We start from the raw sequence: 18,805 nt of genomic DNA, 5'->3' as shown, positions 1-18,805 counted from the left end.
AGTCAGGCAGAGCTTGGCTGTGTATCCAGGACAAAAATCAAGGAGGTCTTAGACACACTTGCAAAACATGTGGTGACTCTGCTGTCTTAAAAATTGTCACTATTGCTGTGATTGCATTGTTACTTCTGGATTTTAGGTGGGCAGTAGTTGGAGTTTAATTAAAGACCAGCCCTACTTCCATCTAGACTCATCTCTGAAGTGTCTCCTTGTTCCCCCGCATCATGTGGTTGCCTTATGATGTTCCAGCAGCAAATAATTCTGAATTTGACCTAAAATTTAAAAAAAACCTTGCCTGTTTTAAGTGTCCATGTCAGTGGTAGAGGCTGCTGGGTGCAGGGGGCAGAGGGAAGATGAGTGGTGGTACAGGAGGGACGTTGGGAGTCCTGATGCACAGGCACTGCATCAGTGACCGGATAATCCTGGCTTTTCTTGGGAGAAGCCCGAATCATCATTAGAGATGAAATGTCTGTTTTGGATGGAAAGCTAATGTGATGGATGGAGGCTTTTTCTCACCAGTGACGTTTAAAAAAGAAACCAAAGGTTTTTGGGGGTGGCTGTTCAAGTTTGTTAAAGTCTCTTCAGTATGGAAAAATAGGGACTTAGGAATTAGAGTTGGCCTTGTAAGACAAGATCTTGTAAATGTATTTTTAGGGATTATTTTTTGTTTGGTTGGTTTTTTTTTTGTTGTAAAATCTTTTTCTGGATTATGTAACTAAAGGCAGGACAAGACACTACAACTCTGGTTTGTATTTTATGGGTTGCTCTGAAGGATAATCTGGAGGATGTTTGTGGGGGGAGTGGTAATGATAGGAGGGATAGAAATACTGACTTTATTTTTAAAATTTTTCCTTAAGGTTCTGAATCTTCTTTCAATTGTGTAAGCTATTGAAAACATTCAGGTTGATTTGTAATGGTATATTCTCAATGTTTGTTCTTCTAATATTGATCGGTGAACTATAGAATGTCTCTACTGTCGTTCCTAGCAGCTTTTCATAGAAACTTTTCCCTCAATTAAGTTTATATTTAAGATGCTTTCATTATGAAAGTCCTTGAAATTAAGATGACGTTTATTTTTTTATTTTTTTTTCAAATCTTCCCCTGTGCTGGCATATGAATGTGGTTTTGCCCTAGTGGCACTTCCCCATTTCAGATTATTTTCTACCTCTGAATATTATGTGTTTTCTTGTTCAAGTGAATGACAAGATGATGTATGACACACTTGAGATGGTATTGAGCAGAGTATAGTTGGAAAATTGCAGTGATAATTTTCTTTTTACATCTCAAACTTACATGCCATTGAGGGGGGAAAAAAAAGGAAAAAAAAAAGAAGTATAACAGCAATTCAACAAAAAGCATAAGGGGAAACCTAGAAAAATTACAGGGAAATTTCCATAACAGATACACAAGTAATGCTGCTTTAATAATGATTTCCTGTCATGAACTATTTTTATCACTTGCCAGCTCTCTGACGTGGCATTCTATTTAACATTTTTGAGAGCCATGTTTTAATCAGATTAAGCTCAAGGAAACCGATAGGTATCTGTTTGGCTCATGACTTGTGCTTCTGTTTCTGATTTAGTCACAAGACTATTGTTGCTGGAATCTTTTAAACCCCATTTTGCTTCCACTTGCAGCCGGTGTGTGAGCCCGGAGGTTGAGTGCCAGGGATTTTCATGATACACACACACTGGGCGCGTTATGGAATTATTTTGTAAATTTAAGAAGACTGATACAAACTGTGTCTTTTTTCTCATGTGATTAAATAGCTAAAAATAACCATCTATTTTTAGTTTCAGGCGTTGTAATGTTTCTTAGGAACACACTCACCCAAAGCAGTGTGCTAGGAAATGCTTACCATGAACAGTTCTACATTCTGATCCACTTAAGGAAAGCAAAAATCCTTAATAAATGGGGGTATTCTTGCATCATTTTATGTAGTGTGCAACATAATGATGCTTTCCATGCAAGAGATATCGTGAGAATAAAATATAAACACGTATCTTTTTAACTTGGATATTTACACGTTTTTCAGTCATTTTATTAAATGAAAAACAGCAGAAAAGTTTCTAAGCAAAACTCTTATGGTCTCCAATATTGTGCACATTCTGAAAATTTAGGAAATTAGAGAAAAAAAAAAGGTGCTGCATAACATTTAGGATCATGGTTGTGCTTGGGTATTAGTGAATTTAGCACCTCATTTGGTGGTCTCAGCATCTTGGAGCATGGGGGAGGACCAGCAGCCTGGCTTTCAAAAAGCTGTCTATTCATGTTTTCCTAATTTCCAGAGCAAAAAAACCCCCGTGTATTACATTTCTAATGACCTCTTTTGTCTGTTGCAAATGCAGAGAGATTGTATTCAACAGCTTGGTTTGTGTGGTGTCTTCCTGCAGTGTATTATTTATTTGGTTGACATGCTTGAAAACTGCGAGCGTAAGAATTAATAAAGGTTATTAGTTACTTTCCATAATAAAATTAGCTGACCTTTAAGAGCATTATACAGGGGCTGTCTAAGTGGAAAAATGACAGAATGTGTTTTTATTCTGGTAGCCATTTCGATTACTAAATCTTACAGTCACAATACAGAAACTACGCGTGGTGATTAAATGTGGCTCTTGACTGTATATTTGCAGACAACAATGAAATAAGTGGAATTTTTGTGTTCAAGACAGAATTTAACCCCTCGGTAATGGTTTTGCCCACATCTTATATTTGGTTCCATTTGAACAACACAGGGGGGGAAAAAAAAAAAACCCAAACCAAGATGCAACTTAGTTTTCTAAAAACGAGTGTCCTTTGGAAGAGGCAGTGCCAGGAGTTGGCTGTGGTTTTTCTGGAGCATGATGATGTGCAGATTCCTGGAGCAGCCTGACTTGGGTTGCTGTCAGGCAGGTGTGATGTACACCCTGTAGCTGGGCACATACAGCTCACTCAGCCTGATAGTCTTTAGTCATCTCAGTTTATCTACCAGTTTAAAGGGAAACCCGCCATACAATCCAATATTGGAACGTGAAGTGCACACACCCACTTTTACTTTTCAGGGGGGAACAGGATGCACCTCATTTCCAAAGTAGCTGTTACAGCAAACTTCCGTAATTTTATTCTTTTTGTATTCAATAATGACATTTTTAGCTGTGCCGTTATCTAGAAAAGATACTATAAAGGCTCTAATTTTTACTGTCTTTTTGAAACATTGTTAATCTATATAATGATGATAGTATGGCTTGGATTTCAAGTGAACTTCAGATCTGCTTGTGCTGCTTCATTGTACTTTTTCAAATTTTGACTAGGTCTTATAACATTTGTTGAAATCCTTACAAGATATTCATCTATTTGTAGCATCATATAGGTCTGGCTCCCCATCTGTCTCTGTTTTTCATGACAACGAGGCTCTGGTACTTTTTTTAAAATTTTACTTCTTATTCATTGAAGCCCACTGTAATGCTGTTTCTATCTTAGTTGTTTGTCCGTTAGCTTTTATTGATCATTTGGGATAAAATAAAAGATTTCTTCATAGGGAAAAATATTAACCAGCTATCAGTGAATTCAGTTTAGTTAGGTTAGTTTTTCTACCTTATGAAACTGAATGTAATCAGCATCCATTTATGTGCTATTAAATAAATAAATTACTAACATAATGTGGTGCCAAAAGCTAAGAAATATTGAGGGAAAAAAGTTCTTAAGTAAATTATTTTCTGCTAGGCCATATTTATTACGGGTCTCATACAGCTTTAATATTTTAAAAGTAAAGGTATGATTCTAAGGTTCAGATTCCCTCCAAATAATCCTTATTTAACAGGATATCCCTGAGACTTTTTTCCCTCCCCCTCCCCTTTTTTTTTTTTGTTTTTTTTTCTTTTTCACTATTGGCAAGCCTGACTGAAACAGTCTCATCTGGTTTAACTAAAAAATCTTTGCATTACTTGGCGGTGGTTTCTTTTGTACGTGGTGCTTAGAGCTCCTTGAAGCTGGAGCGCACAGGAAATGCAAATCATGCAAATCATCCTCGCGCTGACGATGTACAGTGGCGTGATTGAGCAGCAGTACGTATGGCTCGTGGGCTGACCACATGAAAGGGCTCATTTAAAGACCAGATGAGCCCAAGCTGGCTTAAGTTAGACTATGTGTGAGCTTCAAAGCTTATAGAATAGCATCCTTTTTAAAAATAAATTTATTTTATTAATAACACCTGCGCCGAGTTCTTAAACAGTGAGAACACGTATAGATGAACATTACGTTGAGTACAGGCCATGCTTAAATCAGAAGGGCAATGTTGTTATTTCTTCTTTTTTTGTGGAAATTCAGGTATGCATTCATATGGGGGGAAGGCAATTGCAGTCTAATGCACTGCAAAAAAAGTTCAGTTCGTGTCTGGTGTACATAAAACCCAACTCTTTTCTGCCTTTCAGGTAAAAATGAAAATAAATGGAAGATAAAAGGGAACTTTTTCTCTGCAGCAGGGTTAAGAACAGGCTTTCTGTAAGTGCTTTTGAGTGCTGAGAAGAGGGAGGTTGATTGCTGGCTGCTTCGAATTTCTTGGTAACTGAAGAAAAAAAATGCTGCATATTATTTTTCATACTTCTGAAGAGCTTTTTCAGTAGTTTCAGGATGTTGTTTTTCCAATAAAGCTGAACCCTTGTGCTGCGTGACTCTGGACCTTGAAGGTGGTTGGGAGAGCGGCTGTGGTGGGAACACTGGGCTCCATCAGCAACCTTTGAGATGGACCTATGGGCACAACCTGGGCAAAGCCACAGGGGAAAAATACTGGTGGTATAATAAGCCTTTTTCATATTAATCTGGCAATAAAATGAGAGTGGATGGGATAGGTAACAGTGTCCTTAAAAATATTCTTACCTTTGGTAGTATCAACATGGGTGGCTCTCTTTCTTCTAGTGAGAGTCTTATTTCTTACATGTCTTTTTTGTTTTATACAACCCTCATTCCCTTTCCTTTGGATGTTTTTAAAAGTTGAGATTCATTCAAATAATGTAACATGACACAAAGCTGGAAAATGTCAATCTTGGACTGTTTCTGTGTCATCTTGTTTAATTTTTACTTGAAACAGTAGCCCCGAGGAGGTCTGCGGTGGGACTGGGCAGGACACTGCACTCCATCACCCTGACGGATGTAATTTTGGCTTGATATTTTTTTCACTAGTTCCTTGCTCCTTCATTTTGTTCCTTCTACTAACACACAGGAACAAGAGAGAAGGAAAGAATGAATTTTTTATATTTTATCTACTAGACTGCTTCTTTCTCATGAAGTCAATCCACAGGTCCTGGAAAAGGAGAGAGGGACATTTCCCACAGTTTATTTTTTTTTTTCCCCACTCTTTAAACACTAATTATATTCTTCTCCTTAATTTCATATTTAAGTCAAGGGGAGCATTTCACCCCTTCCATATACCTGCTGGTTGGTGCAATGCCCACTGTGCTGAGCACATGCAAGTGGGGGTCATAGGGCTCAGTGGGGAGTTGTGGGTTCAGCTGGGGCTGAAATGTTGAAGTTCCTTCCTTCTGTGTGGTTTGTTCATTTATTTATTTTAAAGGGGACAAAAAAAAAAAAAAAAAAAAGTGGCTAAAGGGATGGCATCCTGAAACCATCAGGGAAAGGAGTATTGTGAATAAATACTGTTTTCCTAAACCTGTGATCCCTTACAGGGAAAATTTGTGAGGCTTCTGGGCAGGTGTTTATACATCAAGCACACAGTTTGTGTTTTATTAGAAGAAGCAATTTAAATCAAAGATAATATTAAAATATCTTTCATACTCTGTGTATGAAATACCAAGATGCAGGAGCTAACAGAGAAAGCAGAAAAGAAATTTTACTACTTGTATCTATAATAATTTAATATAATTTAATATTCATTTCAGTGTTTGACAGGAAGTAAAGATTACTTAAATATTTGTACCTAAGAGCACAGGGCTGTATAAAGATCTTTGAATTTCCAAGTTAATTTGTTTCTTCCAGCAGTATAAAGAGATATATACAGAAAATTAATCCCATATGATTGTACAGCTACCATTGCTCCAGAACTTTTTGGAAATACTTTCCAAAGAACATCTCCAGTCATCTTGACAAACAGCTTGACTCAAGTTTCCTTTTCAGGAGCTCCTGAAAGGTTTTATGTATAGTTCAAAGGCATTGCTGGAAAAATGGTGTTATTTGGAGACCTTCACCAAAACTACTCTACTTTGCTCAGCCTTTTCAGATATGAAAGCTCCTTGCCCAGACATCTTGAACAGATTTTTAGTTTCTGTCATGGAGAGATGCGCAGTCTTTTTTCAATAACAAATTAGCTCTTGTCAACAGTTTTTTTGGCCACAGTTTAAATAGCTCAATTCAGAATGTTTCATAGTTTTATGGTGGATTTTGCTAGAAAATATGTGTGTATATAGTATTTATGTGTCATGTATCTGCATGTGCGTGCACGCAGACATCTGTGCTTGCACATCTCTCTGGGAGTGAAGATATGAGATCTGAAAATGCTGAATCACTCTGTACGCTCTCACAAAGATAATATTTTGGGAAACCTGTCAGGTACTGTGGTGAGCAGGGCCCATAAGATACATAAACAGTTACATGGTCTTACATGAGCTGATTAAATCACTAGACCATGATATTTGCTTATCTAAACTTTGGCTTGGGCTCCTGACTTCTCACTGTGGCCCTGGTTCGCTTGGTGGCCCTTGATAAGCAAGCCTTGGCCGCAGTTTCTTAAAGATTAGATAACATCTGGTATGGTGTTCTATCTTTTTAACATATGATTTCAACCCCAGAGAGACATATTTCTCTTTTGTGTTCCTGGGGAATAATGGGAATTTAATTTATCATTAAATAAAGCACTGGATGCTTTATTTAATGATAAAAAGAATTCAGAAGTAATAGTTGCATATGAGATGTGCTGGTAACACTGTCCCTGCCCGGCTCCGTGGGGCCCCGCGTGCCCCCACAGACGCACGGGTGGGTTCAGTGTCACAGTCAATACCAAAGAGTCCAGAAGGGCGTTTGGGTGCATCCTGGCAGGAGCATTTATTGCTGCTACACTGTCCAGCGGTGCAGAGGCAAATACCAACGTGAGCCCAGAACTCACAGTTTTATCTGGGGGAAAAGGCGGGACCAGGGAATGGGGGCCAATGGGGAAGCTCTGGGGGAGTGAGGAGGGGTGGAGGCTGACAGGCAACCGGGGAATCCAAACTGGGATAGATTAACAGAACAGAACAATTCATCCTGGGAGAAGCCTTTCTGGTCACCCTAACGTAAAGTGGTTCCTGTGGTTCTAGGGACTTGTCTTACTGAGAACTCTCTGTCCTTTGTAGTGTGTGTTCACCGGCCACCACACGCTGGGAAAGCATAATTTGTGAAATATATGGAAGCTGGAAGTATTTTTATTAAATTATTATTTTATTATTGGATTTTTCCATGTGGGGAAATACCAGCATCTTGCAGTGTTCAGGTTTGAGTTGCTTACTCAAGGATCAGATCTGTGTTGTATCAGTTGATCAAACACGACCGTAAATGTCTAATGTTATTAACCCTGCAAAACTCTCAGCCAGGAGCTGGAGAAGAAAACTGGGCAATGGCTTAATTTCCATGGCTGTTAAATTCTCATGAGTTTGACATATTCTCTTTTTCTTTGAATTCTCTCCTGTTTGTCTCAGCTCTTGCATCAGTCCCTTACATCCCAGGTCAGGAGCTCCGGGCTGCAGAGCTGAGACCCTTTATTTCCTTCTTTTTCCCTGGTTGCATTATAAATAAAAACCCTGTTATGATAGCATGTGAAATAAAATGGTAGGACATCAGTATAGATTATCCTTAAAATCATGTTATGGACATGGAAATAAAGCAGCTTGTGGTATATGCCAGGCATGATGCAAGTGATAGTAAATAAATATATGACTGAAGGGTTCCATTCATTCCAAATGCTCCACTTTGTGATCTTTAGCCATGTTTGTGGAGAAACCTTTCTTAAAGCACTTAAAGCTTAATTCAGAACAGACAAAACAATTATCTTTTGAAAGTCTGATGAAATATGTTTGGCAGCTTTTGAATTTAGGCGAGTGTTTGTCTCACTTCTTTGAAATCTCACTTCAGTCGGTCGCTCAGCCATTTCGGTGCAATCGTTCAAATCTGGTAGCGAGTGTGGGCTTTGCTGAGTTACAGAAATGTTATAATCAGAAAGTGGAGGGGCTCAAAATAGTGTGCAATACACAAAACCTGACATTTTCCTTATTGATGTGCTTTTGAATATCAGCTTACCTGCTGTCCCTGTGTTTTTGATGAAGTGTTCATTGATAAATCCGTGTAGGAAGGTGTTTGCCCCTCCAAAGACAGGTCTGGAAGCCCTTAAGCATTAAATTATTTTAATTTCTTGGGGAATGGTAGTGTCGCTTTATCTCCTTTGAGTATAAACGATGAAGGTTTATGCACCAATGTGTGGCTGTTTCTCATAGGAAGAGATGGCAGAAGACTGGCACTGCACAATGTAGTTTTATAGTTGAACTATGTCATGAACATGGAGCAGAAATATTTAAATTGTGGATCTGATTGCCACTTCACTGAGCACATGGAATAGTTTGCTCGGCTTATATTAAGGCAGGAAAGTTGCCACTATGCTGCAGCAACAAATATTCTAGAAGTGTGAAGGGCATTTGAGAGAAATACATTTTTTCCCTTCGTATTTTTTTTGTAATATTTGATTAAAATACATTTTTTTAAAAATACATGTATACTCAGGACTTTGAGAATTCTCTTTGTGAATATATATTAAAAATCACTAAGTTATTCCTAATGTTCTGTAGCACTGCCTGCTCCTGACAAACATCTGATACGGATCATATGCCTCTAAAAAGAGAAGTTCCTCGAGCAAAATATCCTCATGAAAACAGGTTGGAGATACTCACATTCTCTCGCTCGCTCTCACTCGCATGTTACATTTTGGCACGTTGTAGGAGCAGGTAGCATATCTACTACCTGCTGTTGAAAGTGTTGAAGATACTGAATTATTTATTCCATCTTCTGCACTATCCAAACTCGTTTTGGGTAGTTTGACACATCTCGGTCTTCCATATGGATACTTCATGGTGACAGAGTTGCCAGCTGCTCAGGTTTTATGACAGTCTGAGTTTTTTCGAGGGCTGTATTAGTTTTCTGGGAAGAATCCTGCTTTTCCTGAGGGTCCTCATTCTTAGGCAGTAGTTATGCCTTGGGCTGATGCTCTGGAGTGGGAGTTTTTTAGGAAAATTAGCTAAGAGATTCCATAAAAATAATTTTTAAAGGACTTGCTGTTCATAGATTGTGTGAGATCAGAGCTGTGGGATATTAGAAAAATGTGAAAGCTATTTGCTAAGAAAGCTGAGTTCCGTTTAGTGACAGTCTTCAAATTCCTTTAAAAAAAAAAAAAAAGTGTTTAGATATCAAGGTGCATAAAGCAACATAAAAACCAATCTGAAATACTTTGGAGAACAGAATTTTCAGGGCACTTGAAATGTAACCCTAAACAGTCAGCAAAGCTTCCCCATGGCAGGGGATTGAAGCTTGATATTTGAGGTCTCTTCCAACCCAAACCATCCTGTTATTCCATGATTTTCTCTGCAACTGTGCAAAGTGAGTGGGTCTTCTGTGGTTTTAAAACACAAAATGTGGAAACCTGAACATTAGGTGAAGATTTGAGTTTTTATTTGCCAGAACTTACTAAAATAATGGAAAATCAGCCGTTGTTCTACTTCATGTGAGCATCTCTTGATATAAACCTTTTTTAAGGGAAGCCCTGAGTGTTGTGGTGGATCTGTGCTGCACTGGGTTTGATTCCTTTTTTGTGGGATAAATCACCCTCGCTTGCAGTGGGATCCATAGATCCATGATGTCGACTGTTTCCTCTGTGCCATCCTGGATCCAAGCTGACACCAGGAGATGTGAAGTTACAATACTCAAAGCTAGCTGTTCAGGTTTGCTGTTGAAGAGTAGTTCTGTGTAGCCCTAGGACTTCTCTGTGCTGCTACCACCCCTTGGCCATATTGCATTGTTCATGCCAGGCATTTGACATGTTTGGCTTCTCTCCAGAGTTGGACAGATAAGATACCAAATTAAATTAATTTGCAGCCTTACAACCAATAAATAATGCTGCTTAAATGTTACCTAATTGAGTAGAACATCAGTTTTGCAAGCAGTTTTCCTTAAAAATGTCATTTCATTATGCATCACTGCATCCTATATATTTACCTGTGGTGAATTTTTTGCCTTCGGTCACTATGTCCTCTATTTATCTTGCTTCCCACTTTTTCTTTGCTCCATCACAGCACCTATTTGAGCAGAGTTAGTCTGTCCATCTTATATAAACCAGCAATAGCTGCTTTTCACTTGTGGGTTATTCTGATTTGCTTATTCTCTGCTCTAATAAAATTCCTTTGCTTCACTGTTTGTCGCTGATGGAATTTGAGCGAGGAGGACAATGTGGATTCATGGTTTCTCCTTCCCCCCATCACCACAGCTCTGACTGCTTGGTCCTGACCTCTCCCTTCGTGGGAACAGAGAGGCCAATGTAGCCCATGGTGAACAATCTGGCCACTAAAGTAAAAATGTGCATCTGTCAGTAATTAATTGAAGCCAAATTTAATTACAAATCAGGGAAAAAAATAGTACCACACACACTTAATAAAATTCAAGAAGCTTCAGTGTTGTTGCCTGAAAAGCAAAGCAGTCCAAACAAAATACACCCCCCTCAAAAGTCTGCTCTGTGAGAGTCTCTTTCAAGCTTACTTCTTGATGTTACATGGAAAAGTAGTTTTAATTCACTGTTTTCACATAGTTTTTTATACCTTTTGAGTTAAAGGTCATCAAAAATAGTGGAAAAGTGTTTAAGACTGGTTCTTGATAGTGTGGACTGAGGACCTGGCCTGAAATTTTGTTTGAGGTTTGATTCCAGTACATAAATATTCTGATCAGCTAAATTAAATAAAGAATCGGAGGGGTAAGGAGGAATTGTGAGTTAACCCAAATAATTTGCAAATTAAGAAATGTGGTTTTTAACTTTTTGATTTTTTTTTAAATGGTGTATTTTAAAACAAAAATATATAAAAAGAAGGGATTGGCAGTATGAGTTGAAACCAGGCTATTCCTTTCTGCTGTATTTTAGCATACAAGGCAACTCCCAAATCCTCGATATTGAACTGGTAGCAGCCATGAATATTTATCACTGTGTACTGTATGTACATATAGCAATTACAGCAAGAGGAAAAAATATTTTTCTTTACAATTAATATTTGTAAACGTTTATGAAAGTACATAGAAATAAATAAGACAAACACATGGCCTAATTAAGATGAAAGGCATGACAACCCTTGTGATTTGTTCTGAAAAATAAAGACCATTAAAATAGTAAGACTTAATTATTTCTGTAAACATTGCAAATTATCTTTATCTACAAAAACCTTAATTTATGAGTTAAAATATCTATAAGCATTTTTTGACATTTGTACATTCCATGTCAAAAAATTATTGTTAATTTATTATTTATTATACTGTCTACTGTCACATATTACCACTTATTAGTATTTATTGTTCAGAAATTCAGTGTCGTCTGTTGTGTAATGGGAAAAGGAAAAGCATTTTATGTGTGCTTGTAATTTGTGTGTTCTTGGGCTAGTGATAAAAATGCAACTTCTGTAAGGTGATCATATAAAAATGGTGTAATAACAAACAAAAATAACTGGTCTGTTTAAGATTGCAGGCATTAACCATGCTATTTGAGACACAGTTAGCATTTATAAGATAAAGCCAAATCCATGGACTTGTCTAATTGCTGGGTTGAAATCAAGGAGAACTGTATGATGGGGGAATCAAAGCCATGAGGTTTGATCTGGAGGAGCTGGAAGCCTCCACCACCTTTGGAGCCCTTGTTTCTCCAGGTGGATGTGTCTGTGGTCAAACCTCTTGGCTTTGCCTTGGCCTTTAAGGGGGCAACATAGAGCAGAACAGTTTGGATAAACTATAGTGCAATCCAGAAACACAATCACAGGATGGTTTGGGTTGGAAGGGACCTTAAAACTCATCCCATTCCACCCCTGCCATGGGCAGGGACACCTTCCACTATCCCAGGCTGCTCCATGCCCTGTCCAGCCTGGCCTTGGACACTTCCAGGGATGGGGCATCCACAGCTTCTCTGGGCACCCTGTACCAGGGCCTCACTGGTTCAATCAGTACCATCTATGAAAAGTATTTTTTTAGTATCTGTTTTCCCTAAAAGGCTCATATTTGTAGCCATATCCAAATTTTAGTCTGTTTTATTGTAATACTGCTCCTGGAGGATGAAGAGTGCTCATGGCTCTTTTCTGGACTGCCAGATCTTCAATCATAAACTCATTTTACTGTGAATGTAGTTGTTTTGCAGCAGAGAATTATGGCTTTGGATTTTATTTGCGGAGCAGGAGAGTCCTTGCTGCTGCTGCTGCAGGATTGTATCCTACAGCAATCCCCCTTTTCCAGGGAGAGCTGGATTACCTGTACTGCCACACAAATAGTGGCCACATTTATCTGTCCTTTGTGCAGAGCTTCTGCCAGACCGAGGGAACATTCCACTACAAATCAGGTGCTGTTTTAAACTCGCTTTGTTCTATAAGCCTGGTGGATTGGAGAGTTCAGCCTCCATATCCATAGATACATAAATATGCCCTGTGTGGTCTCCCAAGGGGAAGGCAAAATGTGTTTTTAGTTAAGTTGCATGGGAATTTAATTGAAAGATTTAGGGTAGTGCCATAAAAGAGTAAATCATGGCTGCGTGACACAAAGAAGATTTATAAAGCCAAATAAAAATACTTTAGCACCTTCACTATTATAATTTGCTTGATATAAGTGGAAACCTGTATTAGTTATTTTGTCTGCTAGCAATTAAAAAAAAAAAAGGGCTTTTATATTTTACTGGTTTTCAGTCCTTTGGAGTGAAATAATGGGGAAGACAGGAGCAATGGACAGGGAATTCTGTGGACATGTCGCATCTCTGAACCTGCAAGTGGACTCAGCTTCATTCCCAGGAATATTTATATTGGTTAAGCACATGCTTAACTAATTTCACACAAGTAGCTCCTCAGAAGGACTGTGAACTGATTCAGATGAAGCACAAGCATGGCTTTAGACTGCAGCTTGTATGGATGGTGGCCCTGAAATTTGGCCAGTCTCCAAGGCAGTAGGGCTACTATGGGATGGTCCTGCTCTGAGCAAGAAGGTCACTTGTCACACAGCAAAATGCTCAGGGATGTTTTGGAGAGGAGAGCTGGGGCAGAGCTTTAGGAATGTGACCTTCAGCACAGGTTTAGTGAGTATTCACACACTGTATTTGTTGGAGAGCACTGTATATATTAAATGCTGCAGTGTTGATAGGTCTCAATAAGGACACCATAATAGCAGTTGAATTGTAGGGGTTTTTGTGAGATGGTAAGTTAATGATGTAGCTGTTAATTTGAATTTAGCAGACGTTTTAAATATAGGTTTCTCTTACAGAGACAAAAGTTGCAATTTAAAGCTCTTTGGTGGTCTAAAAACAGCTTAATTCTCTAGTAGCATGGTAATAAGTACTAATCCAGCTTATACAGTGATTGTAGTATGTCATGTTTGTGAAAGATTGCCTAACTCTGCTTTCTCTGGGTTTTATGTTAATTTTTTTAAATTAAACATAAAACCTTATAACATCTTTATGCTGAGATAAACTGTTCAATTTAACTTGTGCTCAAGCAGCAGCTGTCAGGAATTATCATGTTTTGAGTGTTCTTGCCATCACCTTGTGTCTCTACCTCCCGGATACACTCTGTGGGATGATAAAGCTCACCTTGTTAGGATTTATTACTTAAATAATAACCTGAGGTAAAATGAAAGTTGATGTCACACGGAATGACAACTGACATATATTTATGTCGCACGTTCCATTATAATAAACTTTCCTTTCTTCCCCTTGTAATAGGTGTTAAATGGAAATACACTCCAGCATATCCTCCAGTGCCCTGCGTGAGTCCATTAGCCACGAATGTGGCTGCTCTGTGGGCATGTTCACGGGGACTCGTGCTGTCAGGTGTTATTTAAGCCTGTAAAGCCAGGGAAATCAGTTGGTGCTGGTAGTTAGCAGCTTCTCTGCCAGTAAAGAAGCAGCCATGAGAGCCTCTTAGAGTCAGGATAAATTCTGGAAGTGCTGCAAAGTAACGCAAGCGAATCGAGGAGGGTGTTTTCTAATCAAAGGTTTTATTTTAATTCTTTTCCTTGCTGTAAGCAGCATAGGCAAAGTCATTTCAGGCTCTACATCTGAATTTGCTAGTCATCACCACAGTTTTCTCTTGACACCAGTTTATTGTGCTGAGCTGGGCAGTGATAAGTGATCTGCTTGTTAGTGGAGTCTTACCACTTTCTATTTACAGTGGAGAAAATTTAGGTCTACCTCTTACAAGCTTTCTAGGTTTTCAGCCTTTCTTGCCATGCTAGAAGCCAGGCTCCAGCATGCTTTAATGATGCTATTGAATTCCTTCAGTTTGCCTAAGCCAAGACTGCAGACACTGTTTTCTTTGCCTGTGGCTATTACTATCTTTTTTTTGCATTCTCCTAATTATCCCATTGTTGATCTGAGCAAGGTTAGATTATTCAGAGCTACATGGTTTTGTCCAAGCTTAGTTCCTGGATCTCTTCTTATTGTGCTCTCCATTGCCCTTTTCTCTCCAGTCAGTGTGTTAACCTTGACACCTCCACTGTCTGAACTTCCCACCCTTGCTCTGTGCTCCTTCCAGAGGTTTCAGTCCCAATGTGTTGTCTCTTTTTTCCCTTCTCTTCCTTCAAATGCAGCCAGGTTCATCAATACTATCCTGTATCAGTTCAGTTTTCTTCCCATAACTCATGGCAGAAAAGAATTTTCTGAAAAATCAGTAAAGGAAAAGATAAACTATAGTGCAATCCAGAAATAGAGTTCTAGAATGGTTTGGAATGGAAAGAACCTTAAAGCTCATCTTGTTCCAATCCCCTGACATGGGCAGGGACTTTTTCCACTAGACCAGGTTGTTCCAAGCCCTGTCCAACCTGGCCTTGGACACTGCCAGGGATCCAGGGGCAGCCACAGCTTCTCTGGGCGCCCTGTGCCAGGGCCTCACCACCTTCACAGGGAAAAACATCTTCCTTTATCAAAAGTCAACCCATCCTTTTTTAGTATGAAGCTGTTTCCCCTTGTCCTGTCAATAGCCAAAATTTTTCCAAGCAACCATTTCATTTCATTTTTGCTGGTTTTGGGGTATGTTTTCTCCAGTTTGCATTTTTCTTTGTCACTCTAGTGCTGAGCAGGATTTCACATTGCCCCCAGGAAGCTTTTCCTGCTCTGCTTTGAGCCTGGCACCCAGGTCACTGTGAGGTCCAGAGGTCATTACTCCCAGTGACAAATAAGTAATGACATACCTAAAACTATTTTTTCCTCCTAGTATGGCTCGTAATAAACCTGAGCTCATATCTTTATTGGCATTCTGTGTGACAAGCCCTTTAGAACCATCAAATATTTGATGAACAAGGCAGTAACAGTCATCTCTTACTTTCGTAAGCCTTTCAGATCAGCATTGACTCAGGTTGATGAAGATGGATACAGGATCTGTGCCCTAGGAAGCGTTTGTTCTGTAGGTACAGGTTATCTAGGAAGGGTGTAAGTTAGCAGAGATAGGACATAATATAGATGATCTGGATGGATGTTTGGGGAAGTTCATGAGTTTTGAGGTTGACAGCCAGAATCAGAAGTTTATCACATTAGTGATGTCAGTTTGGCAGTAATCTTGAACACAAAATTAATGTAAAAATAGGAAGAGTGGGAATAAAAATAGAAAAAGAAAAAACTTAGAAAAAATAAGAAATATTTTAAAAGAATAAAACATTGCATAAATCAGTTCTGAATCTGAACCACTAAAATGGTGGATAGAAAAAAACAATTCAGAAACAGGCTGTATTGAAAAGTAGTTTATTAAACTTAAATGTTCTATGTGCAATAGATACCTGATCTCAATTTTTTTCTTTATTTTTAATCCCTTGTGATAAGAAATACAGGACACAAATGTTTGAGGCTCTGCAGCTCTCTGCAGGTTCAGGATTCACTTTGCTTGGAAGAAGTGCTAGCCAGGGGCCAGGAGATGCTCACATGCTTTTGGTGAAACGCAGGGAAATCTGCCACTGGTTACAGTAGGGTCAGGATTTCATATTATGCATTTAAATACATTCATTTTCTGATAGCCTGGGAAGTTACACAAGGCTAAGATAGCAGCTTGTTAGTGTTGTTTGTGTCTGCTTTATCTAATTGAAGGATGTGTGCAGTGTTGTGGACTATGGAATAGCAGGAGTGCAGCGGCAGGACTGGGGTGCAAGGGTAGAAACAACATTTCATTATAGAGGATACCTAATAAAAATGTGAAAATAAAACAGAAAAAGGGTGGGGAAAAAAAAAAAAAAGAAAAGCGGACCATGCTAGATAAGTGCACTGCATAAATCAAAAGGGTTTATGTCATAACATGAACATGTGCCATTCCTGCTCATATATTGAATTTCAGTAGTCGGGTGCATAAAGAAGTAAAGTGTAATGAAACTGGCAAGCAAAGTATTCCCTAGCCAGCCTTATCTTTGTTCCATTTGTCCTTCAGATACAGCTTTTCTTGCCTTTTTCAATAAAATCCATCCAGCTTTTTTTTTATTTTGCATCTCTCTGTAACCGAGCTGGGAAGACCAATGAGATTCGGTGCTTTTCTAGTTGGGTTCTTAGCAGCTGCTTTTTAAGAGATCAAAACTTCGAATGCTGCTACATGGTATTAAGGCTTAGCTATTGATGTGTCCCTATAGGGGTTATGTTTTTCTTGGGGGGAGGGAGTGGGGAGCAGGGGAAGGGGTGACCCCTGCGAGCACGCTCGCCGACAGTAAACACTGCTCTCCTTGTTTTCCAGGATCCTTTTTGCAAGCTCGGTGCTTAACCTGGCTGAACTCTCCGCCCTCCGCCCTGACCTTGGCAAATTGAAAAAGGTCCTCTACTTCCATGAGAACCAATTGGCATATCCTGTCCAGAAATGCCAGGAAAGGGATTTTCAGTATGGATACAACCAGATTCTTTCATGGTAGGTGTTGCTTGCACTGCTCCTCGTTATTTAAGGGCTCCTTCTGTCCTACAGCATTGTAACCCTGAGGAGTCCTTCTCCATGTACTATTTCTTAATATTAATTATTTTTCTATTTTTATTTTGTACTGATTGTTTTTTATATTCATTATTTTGTATTAATGTTTTACAAGACCATGTAGTGACAGGAAAAGGGGGATTGACTTCAAACTGAAAGAGAGTAGGTTTAGGTTGGATATTAGGAAGGAATTCATCACTGTGAGGGTGGGGAGGCCCTGGCACGGGGTACCCAGAGAAGCTGTGGCTGCCCCATCCCTGGCAGTGTCCAAGGCCAGGTTGGATGGTGCTTGGAGCAGCCTGGGATAGTGGAGGGTATCCCATGGCAGGGGTGGAATGGGATGGGCTTTAAGGTCCCTTCCAACCCAAACCATTCTGGGATTCTATAAACAATGACCCTGTAGCAAACTGAGGTACCAGCAGAGTCCTGAGGAGAGCTTCATAAAATCAGTGTGGCTGAACCACTCTGCTCTAAAAAATCATCTCAATTTATTGTATAAAGTCCACCAATGCTGCTGTGGTGTACCCATTGCTGGTGGGATTTCTGACCTGTGCCTTGGCTGTAAGTGATGCTTTGTTTCATGGATGCTGCAGCTACTCAGCTCGTGCTTGGCCATAGCTTTTACTGCATCCAGCTGAAATTATGGAGAGGGTTTTAGGGAAATAAACAGAAATTAAAATGTACTGCAGCACTTTTCCTGTGAAGAGAGGGCAGTAAACATAACAGATAAATCCTTATATTTCTTTCATCTAGTATTCAGAAATTGTGCAGTGCTAAAATACCCAGACGTTTTAAAGGCTGCGGTCCTTTATTGTTGCTAAAAACAAATGTATTTCTCGAATCTGAGTTAATGAAAGAAGTTAATAACAACACCACTGAAAAGCTTTGTGGTTAGGCACTGCACAGACCTAAGTGGAACAGCAAAACTCACTTGTTTTAAACTGAAATAGATTCATTTCCATGATCTTTCTCACCTCTCTCTTGGTGGACGAATTATTAAGAATAGGGCTTGAGCATTTTAAGGTGCAAGTTAAGCTTTTGCATCTTTATAATCCAAGACAGTTGAAATTTCTCAGTTAATGATCTGTGTATGTTCTGGCCATTCTGCAGCTGCCTCTGCCACAGTGCTTGCAACATGTTTCACTTACTGAGCTGTAAAGATGGGAAAGTGAAGTGAAAGATCTTTTGAAAACAGTAGCAGCCATTTTCAGATGTTCTAACAAAAAGAAGTGTTTTCTGGCACTGGGAAAAGAATATTTTTTGTATATATATTTTGCTTTATTATGGCAGTTATTTTTTCATACATCTGTTGTAAACTGACAAACATTTATCCTCAAAATATGCATTTTAAGTATCTTCTCTCATTAGATAAATAAAGATGATTTTTACAGATCAGAGAATTGTGGAATGGTTTATGTTGGAAGGGACTCTCAAGACCATCTTGTTCCAACCCCATGGGCAGGGACACCCTGCAGTAGACCAGATTTCTCAAAGCCCATCCAACCTGGCCTTGGACACTTCCAGGGATGGGGCAATAGATGCTCCATTCTGTCCCCTTCAGCCTCCAGTATCATCTTCATGTAGTTACGTAATATTCATCTCCCATTTCTGCTCTGCTGAAACCCCAATTTAACGGCAAATAGAAGCCA

At 39.2% G+C, this 18,805-nt stretch overlaps 1 protein-coding gene across 12 annotated transcripts in view; it reads left to right on the top strand.

Moving 5' to 3' along the window:
* GTDC1 (glycosyltransferase like domain containing 1) overlaps nucleotides 1–18,805 on the top strand; it is a 172,626-nt gene that overhangs the window by 68,697 nt on the left and 85,124 nt on the right. For 10 of the 12 annotated variants that reach the window (XM_032114027.1, XM_032114031.1, XM_032114030.1 and 7 more), the window contains one exon: nucleotides 16,932–17,099. In XM_032114027.1, the coding sequence (XP_031969918.1) occupies nucleotides 16,932–17,099 (168 nt within the window). Of the gene's footprint in view, nucleotides 1–4,406; nucleotides 4,477–8,798; nucleotides 8,886–16,931; nucleotides 17,100–18,805 lie in introns of all 12 variants that reach the window. The other 2 variants (XM_032114037.1, XM_032114029.1) reach the window with 2 other exon arrangements.

The sequence above is a fragment of the Corvus moneduloides genome, chromosome 7 (genome assembly GCF_009650955.1).
Source record: "Corvus moneduloides isolate bCorMon1 chromosome 7, bCorMon1.pri, whole genome shotgun sequence".
NCBI classification, from domain to species: domain Eukaryota; kingdom Metazoa; phylum Chordata; class Aves; order Passeriformes; family Corvidae; genus Corvus; species Corvus moneduloides.
Note: the sequence above shows the minus strand (reverse complement) of the source record. Positions and strands in the feature narration are given on the sequence as shown.